We start from the raw sequence: 10281 nt of genomic DNA, 5'->3' as shown, positions 1-10281 counted from the left end.
ATATTAAATAAATATTTGTTCACACTTAAGAAGTTGTTTGTGATTTGTTTGTGCAGAGAATGACTGGTACAAATTGTAGTAAAGGATTCACTCCTTCAGATATGCAAATTATTTAACTGAGACTGATAAATTGATTTAAGAAACATTACCAGAAACATTTAGTGACAAGGAGGTCACAGCAGATACTGGAGACAAGGAGGACACAGCAGATACTGGACACAAGGAGGAACTGATATGTAATATTGGCTCACTTTAGTCTGATGGTTCTGCTCCAGGTGTATCAGTGTGTGTAGGTGTGTGTGTTGTGCATCAGTGTGTGCAGGTGTGTGTGTTGTGTATCAGTGTGTGTAGGTGTGTGTGTTGTGTATCAGTGTGTGTAGGTGTGTGTGTTGTGTATCTGTGTGTATCAGTGTGTGTAGGTGTGTGTGTTGTGTATCAGTGTGTGTAGGTGTGTGTGTTGTGTATCTGTGTGTGTGGGTGTGTGTGTTGTGTATCAGTGAGTGTAGGTGTGTGTGTTGTGTATCAGTGTGTGTAGGTGTGTGTGTTGTGTATCTGTGTGTATCAGTGTGTGTAGGTGTGTGTGTTGTGTATCAGTGTGTGTAGGTGTGTGTGTTGTGTATCAGTGTTGTGTGTGTGTGTGTTGTGTATCAGTGTGTGTATGTGTGTGTGTTGTGTATCAGTGTGTGTATGTGTGTGTGTTGTGTATCTGTGCGTATCAGTGTGTGTGTTGTGTAGGTGTGTGTGTTGTGTATCAGTGTGTGTAGCTGTGTGTGTTGTGTATGCTCCACACGTCTCCGTTCAGAGCGTTAGCCGCTCCCTGTAGCGTCCAGGTGAACAACGCTAGCTGACGTCTGAAGCGTTTCTCATCGAAGCGTCCGGGGTCAGAGGTCAGCAGGGTCAGGTGCTCAGTGAGCGCGCTCAGAGTGTGGTCGCCTCGGCCGTGGATCACGTGACGGAACGGCGTCTCCACCGCAGACACGTACTGAGACAGGAAGTAGTACTCCACCTGGAGGACACACCAGGAAGAACATGTCTGTAGTTCATGTACCTCCATGTTCATGTACCTCCATGTTGTAGGAGCATGTAGCATGTAGCATGTAGCTACCTTCATGATGCGGGTGTTGTAGGAGCGTGTAGCATGTAGCATGTAGCATGTAGCTACCTTCATGATGCGGGTGTTGTAGGAGCGTGTAGCATGTAGCATGTAGCTACCTTCATGATGCGGGTGTTGTAGGAGCGTGTAGCATGTAGCATGTAGCTACCTTCATGATGCGGGTGTTGTAGGAGCGTGTAGCATGTAGCATGTAGCTACCTTCATGATGCGGGTGTTGTAGGAGCGTGTAGCATGTAGCATGTAGCTACCTTCATGATGCGGGTGTTGTAGGAGCGTGTAGCATGTAGCATGTTGCATGTAGCTACCTTCATGATGCGGGTGTTGTAGGAGCGTGTAGCATGTAGCATGTAGCATGTAGCTACCTTCATGATGCGGGTGTTGTAGGAGCGTGTAGCATGTTGCATGTAGCTACCTTCATGATGTGGGTGTTGTAGGAGCGTGTAGCATGTAGCATGTAGCATGTAGCTACCTTCATGATGCTGGTGTTGTAGGAGCGTGTAGCATGTAGCATGTAGCATGTAGCTACCTTCATGATGTGGGTGTTGTAGGAGCGTATAGCATGTAGCATGTAGCATGTAGCTACCTTCATGATGCTGGTGTTGTAGGAGCGTGTAGCATGTAGCATGTAGCATGTAGCTTGTAGCATGTAGCATGTAGCATGTAGCTACCTTCATGATGCGGATGTTGTAGGAGCGTGTAGCATGTAGCATGTAGCATGTAGCTACCTTCATGATGCGGGTGTTGTAGGAGCGTGCGGTGCTCAGGTCGTGCAGGTCGCTGTAGTCGATGGCTCTCTGCAGCATCTCTGCTGCTCGGCTGTAGTCTCCTCTGGCACTGAAGACCCACTGAGGGGACAAACCTCTGGACTGAGGACACAGTGACGGTGAGACCAGTGACACAGGTGAACTTCAGGTGAACCTCAGGTGAACTTCAGGTGAGTTACCTGCAGCTCTGCAGAGTGTCTGTTGAGCTGAGCGCTGAACTGCAGCACCGTCTGGGCGTAGGAAGTGATGCGTAGCGGCAGGATGTGGTCGTGGGCCAATCGCAGCACCATCTCCCCCACAAGCTCCCCGAGGCTCCGCCCCGTGACCCCCAGACGACCCCCCAGCACTTCCTGAAGGCGGGAGGCGCTGTCCAATGGCGTGTTGACAAATGGGTAAGCTCGGTCCTGAACGCAAACAGAAGAGAGGTCACATGACAACAACACTGAGGGCCACATTTATGAAGGACCAATCAGGTGATCTGTAAATAATGATGATGCTGAAACAGCAACACCTTAGCTTCCATCAAGGTTTCATTTATTTAGCTACAGCTCATTCACCTGAACCTGTGTTGACATGGCTAAAACATGTAGAGTAGCAGCTAGCTAGCTGCTAGGCTGAGGTTTGGTTTCACGGTGTGTAGTAGTACGTCGCATGTAGTTGTAGTTGTAGTTGGTGCATAGTTGGCATGTAGTTGGTGTGTAGTTAGCAGGTAGTTAGCATGTAGATAACATGTAGTTAGCATCTACTTAGCATGTAGATAGCATCTACTTAGCATCTACTTAGCATCTACTTAGCATGTAGTTAGCAGGTAATTAGCAGGTAGTTAGCATGTAGTTAGCATGTGTACCTCTGTGAATCTGAGCTCCATGGCTGGGACTCCTGCGAAGGCTGTGAAGCTGTAGGCTCCACTGTTGAGGTACAGAGGCTTCAGACTGAGGACACACAGCAGCTTCACGTCAGGATCATACATGTAACACATACATGTAACACACGTGTTCAATCAACCTCTGGTGAGAGTCTCACATCCTCCAGCTGCCTCCGTCTCTCTCCTCCTGGCTGTAGATGGTCTGACCGGCGTGTTTAGGATGCTCCACCTGCAGCACAGCAGCAGCATCATCAGGTCAATAACAGGACACCCAGAGACATCCAGAGACATCCAGAGACATGTGGACAGACAGAGATCATGTTCACGTTCACCTGTCTGATGGCAGCGTCCAACACATCGACCAGCAGAGGACTGGTGTAGGCCGACAGGATGTCATCACCTGAGGACAGAGGGACAGAGAGATGGACAGAGGGACAGAGAGACAGAGGGACAGAGATGGACAGAGGGATGGACAGAGGGACAGAGAGATGGACAGAGGGACAGAGATGGACAGAGAGACCGAGGGACAGAGGGATGGACAGAGGGACAGAGAGACAGATGGACACAGATGGACAGAGAGATGGACAGAGGGACAGAGAGACAGATGGACACAGATGGACAGAGGTATGGACAGGCAGCTGTTTATTGGCTGGCAGAGTGAAGACCTCCTGTGATTGGCTGTGAGCTCAGTGTTACCCATGATGCACTGGTCCAGACTGAAGTAGGCCACAGCCTTCAGGTGCAGCATGGACAGGTAACCCTGACAGACAGAGGTCAAAGGCCACTCAGTTACCACAGCAACCACAAGGTCAGAGGTCAGTGTAGAGGTTGGTTTGTGGTCAGACCTCGAGCCACTCGGTCGCTCCAACGTTCCCAAAGTCTCCAGCGTCCCAGCTGACAAAGAGTAGACTACGTCTGGGACTGAACCCTGGAACCAGAGGAGTCGTTACAGGTACTGCCCCACCACCTGCCCCCAGTCTAATACCCCTCCAGTCTAATACCCCACCCTGGAAAGCGGGCAGAGACGTACCGCGTACCATGTGCCTATGACCCTCCAGTAACCTTTGACCTTTCTGTTCACCTGTATTCAGGGTCAGAGGTCAGAGTGAACATGACTCTACCTGGTATCATCTACCTCTCCAGGACCTGCTGGATGTGGGGTAGTGAGTCCAGGTCCTGCTGGAGTGAAGCCAGAATAAGACTGGTTTCTAACATTCATGTGTGACGTCCTACCAGGCCGTTGGTGAAGATCGGTCTGTGTCCTGAACCTGGTCCAGATCTAGATCTAGATTATGACTCTTTAGTTCAGATTCTCTTCCTGTCAGACTTCTAAAGTCCTGCTCATGGTTGTTGTAGTTTTAACACTTCTCTTCCTTCTTTTAAATATCACTGATGCTCCTGATAACCCGAACCCTCCTCCTCTGATCTCTGAACTTTATGTCAGAACATTCTGGATATCGTTCCTTCTCCTTCAAACCAAAGACTCTTTGTTAAAGGAACATCTGGAGGAACATCAGAAAACCGTCAAAGCTGAAAGACAAAATACTTCTGACTTTATTCTTCAGACTAAACCTGGAGTTCAGTGTTGTTCTTAACATCACCTACCAATCACCCAGTGAGTCTCTTTCCCTAAAGGAGGTTCAACACTTTGCTCGACATTTGTTGTTTTACCATGAGCACCAGATATTAACCCACCACCCCACACCAGCATCCACCACCCTAATACCCCCCCAATACCCCCCCACCTCCTCTCCACCTCCTCTCCACCTCCTCTCCACCATCTTACCGTTCTTCACCATGGCTGAGAAGGTCCGAGCCAGCTCCAGGAGGATCGCTGTTCCAACTCCAGACTTCACGGCTCCTGGACCCAACGAGTCCCTCTGGGCTCCCAGGATGATGTACTGGTCTGACAGGAGATAAGGGGTCACCCAACCACCTCCATAATACCCCACCTCAGTCTCCACCTGCAGTCACAGCGTACCTGGCTCCACCCGGCCCTCCAGGGACGAGAAGATGTTGTTGAGCAGCACCGGCGCCATCACGTTGTAGACCGACATCTGGACTCTGCGTCCGGAGCTGAACTCTGGACCGACCACGCAGCGAACGTACGGCAGCCTCCCCCGCCAAGACGGAGGACAGGACGGGCCCGACAGCTGGCTGAGGCACAGAGGAACCAGGTCACAGCCACACCTGAGCAGGTAACATGAGGGGGCAGGGCTGACTGGAGGGGGCGGGGCCGACCTGTGCTAGTAACCAGATGGGGTGGGGCTAGCCTGAGCAGGTGACATGAGGGGCGGGGCCTATGTGACCAGTAACCAGAGGGGACAGGGCTGACCTGAGGGGGCGGAGCTTACCTGAGCAGCTTGGCAGCCACAGTGGCAGTGATTGGCAGGGCCGGGATGAGTGGCAGGCCGGATGACTGGATGGGTGGGAACTGAGTCTGATTGAAGGAGGGGAAGCCGGGGGTGAAGGGGTCACCTGATCCCAGGTGGACCTGTGATTGGACGACACAGAGGGCGATGGTGATTGGTCAGGAGACGTCCAGTAGATCAGTGTGTAGATCAGTGTGTAGATCCATGTGTGTGTGTTACATGTTCGGACACAGCCGTGTGTGTGTTCAGTCCAAGGCGGCGGGGGTCCTGGGGCAGGTCGGCGGGGTCGGGGTAGATCAGAGCTCCGCCCGCCCCGTTCATCTCAGCCAACCGGACCTTCTCGGCAAAACTGACTCCGCCCCCGACGCGCATCACCACCACGCAGCCAACCGCCGACACGCCCGCACTCTTCAGCCAATTAAAATCCTCCGGGCGGCCATAGTTAGCGTAGACCACGCCCCCCTGCAGAGAGACAGAGAGGTGACTGGGACTGTGGTGACCATGGTCCCCCATGGTAACCATGGTTACCACAGTGTCTCACCGTGGTACTTCCTGTGGCGCTGTACGGACAGAAGTCCAACGGGTTGAGAGGAATCTGTTCTGAGGTCAGACCACCAGAGTCCAGCAGCCGCAGAGAACTCCTCTGAGACCTGGAGACAATCAGACAGGTGAGTCTGTAGCACCTGGATGTGTCCGGCTGATTCATAACTGAGTGTGAGGAATGTCTCAGGTGTAAATGTTTAAAGGTTAAAGGTGTGTCTGGGGGGGTCAGTCTGCCCTCTCCACCGTCTGTCAGGCTGATACCTGTCGGGGAACTGCAGCGTGGCGTACAGAGACTCAGTCCAGGTGTGATCCATCTGCAGCTGCCTGAAGCGACGGAAGATCTCTGAGGCCAGAGCTGTTCCCTCTGAGGAGCCCGGAGGATGAGACGCTCTGCTGACGAGACTGAGGAGACACACACCTGTCGTCTCATTAACACACCTGTCGTCTCATTAACTCACCTGTCGTCTCATTAACTCACCTGTCCTCTCATTAACTGACCTGTCGTCTCATTAACACACCTGTCGTCTCATTAACTCACCTGTCGTCTCATTAACACACCTGTCGTCTCATTCAATCACAGAGCTCTAACTCACCTGTCGTCTAATTAACACACCTGTCGTCTCATTCAATCACAGAGCTCTAACTCACCTGTCGTCTAATTAACACACCTGTCGTCTCATTAACTCACCTGTCGTCTCATTAACACACCTGTCGTCTCATTAACTCACCTGTCGTCTCATTAACACACCTGTCGAGCCAATCAGTCCTCGTTCTTTAAATCTATTCAGTATTGAGTCTGGCTACAACAAACAAACAAGCCGTTGCTAGCGTACTGGGAGAGCTGGGTCTGCTCTGCTGTAGGAGACACACACCTGGACCTCCAACAGGTAAGGGTCACCGATGTGACAGAACAAGGAAGAGGGGAAAACATGGAGGAGTCTGGGTCCGACTAGCCACTAACCTCCATAAACCAGCCTTAGCCACACTTCTGCTGTTGAATGTCTGCTCTCTAAGATGGACTACATCTGACTGTGGAGGGCTTCATATCATAATGTGAGAGACCGTTTTCACTGAGACAAGTTATTACTGATGCTGCTGTCCAGCTAGAGGGGTTAACACAGAGCAGACAGATCAGCTGAGGAGGCATGTCTACATCAACGAGGTGTCAGGATTCTGTCACTGGATCACAACCTCAGTGAGCTGCAGAAGGAACACTATACACTTTCATCAGATAAGTCTTTTTATCAACATGTAAATGTGACGACCAGAGGAAAAACACTCTGTATCTGGTTTATACAAACATTAAAGACTCCACAATGTACCATCCCTCCTCCATGTGGGTAATTCACATCATATAACTGTTATGTTCACACCAACCTACAGACCCATGGTGAAACAGGACAGACCAGTAGTGTGTCAGGTCAGAGCAGCACTAGACTGTTTGACACCACTGACTGGGACATTTTATAGAGGCAGCAACAGTAATATGATGATGAGACAGACATACAGGAGAACACAGAAACTGTCATCAGCTACATAAACACATGTGACAGTGGTCAAGAGGCGTGCTGATGATAAACCATGGCTGATGGGGGAGGTGTGCTCACTGCTCAGACCATGGACTATAAACCTCCCCCCCCCATGAAGGTGTCCCTCTGAGCCCTTGCTTCCTGATGATCTGAACTCCTTTTACACTCACATCAAGGCCAGCCACTCCTGCCAAGACAGGACAACCAGGTACTACAGCTCTCATCAACCCACCAAGGCTGCAGGACCTGATAACATCCCAGGGCGTGTCCCAAAAGACTGACCAACTGAAGGAGGTCTTCAGACATTTTAACACTGAGGGAACACCTGTACCCAGGTAACTGGTACTGAGGGAACACCTGTACCCAGGTAACTCGTACTGAGGGAACACCTGGACCCTAAATCAACTTGTTTCCTGAGGATCAGTCACAGACTGGAGGACATGTTGTCTCCGTCTCAGCTCTAGTTTTAGATGATGAACTCTACCTGACAGTGTTGTGGATATCTTCATCCTGCAGAAGCCTCCTCATCATCACCCTCAGCTCTCCCAGGTAGAGCCCCGCCCCTCCTTCTGCAGGTGAGTTAGCCCCGCTTCCCTGCCTCTCGTCCTCCTGCCCACCTCCCTGGGAGAGGTGGCACCGCCCACTGAACACGCCGTAGGCCAATAAAAACGCTGAGGAGAGAAATAGGCCCCGCCCACTTTAGCCACATGATAGGACCGACCAATCACAGCGTCTGATCAGTGACGTGTTTACCGCTGGTGAACAGGACGACTCCACACACACACAGCAGCACGCAGGCTCTCCGGTAACCATGGCGATACCTCAGCATCAAAGCTGTGATGTCATTGATAGGCCCCGCCTCCTCTTCCTCCTCCAATGTCACAAACCTGAGCTCCACCCCCTGAGCTCCTCCCACTTCCTCGTCATCTGACACGTCCATCGAGGAAGACTGGAAAGAGAGAGAGAGGAAGGTCGTCCAATCACATGAGACCACTGATACACTAACAGCCAATCAGAGAGCAGCTTCAGGCCCATGGCTCCTCCCACTGGAATGAACCAAATGTGAAAACATTTATTTTAATATTAAATCATTTACAGCGTTTAATATGTTTAATTGACCGTCTGATTGGCTCCTGTGATTGGTCACTGCTCCACCAACCAGAAGGCTCCTACCACGGTTACTTCCTGGTAAGTAACAGGACGATGGTTAACGGTGTGTGTTGGGACAAACTGAAAGTAAATCCTGAGAAATGTCTCCAGTGGACTCGTCTGTGAGTGTGACGGCCCTGTTCGGTCTGCTTCTCCTCTCAGTGCCTTTCAGGAGAACAGGAAGCAGTGGGCCGTCCTAAGCAGACCACACCTTAGGGTGTGGCTTCACTGATATAAGGCCGTCTCAGTCAGTCTGCTCTCTCTCTGGTGGTTGAGCAGCTGGCTGCTGTTATGGCCTACAGCCTGCTGTAGTTTGGTGTTGGTCACTTATATATCTACATACACATACACATGGACACACACTCGCACCCACACACCCACTCCATTTGAACAACACACACACAGGTAGATGATCTTTTTGGGGCTGTTCAATTAAATAAATGCTGAAACATCCTCAGAGCTCTGTGTGGCCTCTCTCCTTTGTTTCAACCTGAGAGCCAGGGTTGTAACATGAGCGACCAGTCCAACGCTGCCACTGTCACTAGAAATACCAACACATGACCCACCATGAAAGAAAACAACATCATACTGAATATGCTAAATGTTCCAGTAACGATGGCGTCATTACTGGAGCTTCTCTGTGGCTAAGCTAACTAGCGCCAACAGGTTAGTGCTAGCCTACAAACCCAGATACAGGTCAGGAACACATGTTAGCTTGTTTGATGATCTGATGATCCTGATCCTGTTGAGGGAACAGGTGCTGGTCCACAAAGAGTAACGACAGCATGTAGCATGTAGCATGTAGCTGTAAACGTCATGTACACTGAAAATACCCAGACCTGATCCAGACCTGATCCAGACCTGGTCCAGACCTGGTCCAGACCTGATGGCTGAGACAGGAAGAGACTCACCTGCTGGTCTGACCCAGGTCTCAGATCAGAATCCAGAGCTCGTCTTCATGCTGGACAGACGGAGATGGTTGGGGTAAACTCTGTCCAGCGAGGCTCGGTCCTTCAGGCTGCTGTGATTGGCTGCTCAGAGGTCAGAGGTCAGCTGTGTGTTTGATCAGGTTAACTTTATTAACAGTGAGTAAACAAACAACCAGAGAGTCTCTGAGGGTTCAAGGGTTTAAAGCTGAAACATGTTGTTGATCCTCTGATGACTGATCAAACACTTTATTTAGATTAATGAAACACCAAGCTCCCACCTCCACAGGTCAAAGGTCAACCCTGAATGTCCTCTAACGGCCACTAGAGGCTCCACTAGTCCAGACCTCCTTGTTCTAATCCTGTTTATTTTGAAAATCCCCTGGTCCCTGTGTCTGTCTATTGTCCTTCCTGTCTTGCCTCGTGGTTCGTCTGTGTCCTCTGTCCTCTGTCCTCATGGTCCACCTGACTCTGTGTTTTAGTTTGAACTGACCTTGACTTGTTCATTGTTCACAGCTTCTCCTTCATGATGAATCTTTCTAGAAGTCTCTTTAAATCAGATCAAGACCTGAAGTTCTGCACAACTAGGGTGCTGGTTCAGGATCAGGATCAGGATCAGGTCCAGGACCTGGTTCAGAGCTCAGTCCACTTACTTCCACCTCCTCTAGATCAATTGTCTTCACCCATCCTACCACAGAACACCATGGACTACTGTAACTCTGTATGTCTCCAAACTTTAACTGCAGCTGGTATCATCACCAGACCTCCCTCCATGGACCACATCAGCTCCACTGGCTTCCTAGAGAATCACACATCAAATGCTAACACCAGATCCCAGCAGACATGACGGCTGAGCTGAAAGTGAGCAAGGTACCAGACGTCCTGCACTTTAAAGGTCTTAATGCTCCTCTACTCACTGATGAAATGACTTCCCACTCTGACGTTTGATAGAACTCCTCTGTGAACTGAATGAAACAGCGTTTACTAGTTTTTAGTTTCTAACACAGAGTCTAGAGGTA

At 50.5% G+C, this 10281-nt stretch overlaps 1 protein-coding gene across 1 annotated transcript; it reads right to left on the bottom strand.

The window, feature by feature from the left end:
- Positions 1-741: 741 nt before the first annotated feature.
- tfr2 (transferrin receptor 2) lies at positions 742-8127 on the bottom strand (the record flags this gene model as incomplete). Its single annotated transcript, XM_084548353.1, has 16 exons — positions 742-1006; positions 1840-1980; positions 2058-2282; positions 2726-2810; positions 2902-2972; positions 3076-3143; positions 3440-3503; positions 3589-3671; positions 4530-4649; positions 4725-4900; positions 5098-5237; positions 5335-5577; positions 5657-5765; positions 5920-6060; positions 7672-7858; positions 7941-8127. The coding sequence occupies 16 exons, from the start codon at positions 8125-8127 to the stop codon at positions 752-754; spliced, it is 2295 nt and encodes a 764-aa protein (XP_084404479.1). The 3' UTR covers positions 742-751.
- Positions 8128-10281: the final 2154 nt, after the last annotated feature.

Source organism: Chelon labrosus (genome assembly GCF_963514085.1).
Source record: "Chelon labrosus genome assembly, chromosome: 1".
NCBI classification, from domain to species: domain Eukaryota; kingdom Metazoa; phylum Chordata; class Actinopteri; order Mugiliformes; family Mugilidae; genus Chelon; species Chelon labrosus.
This window is presented reverse-complemented; position numbering and strand designations above follow the sequence as displayed.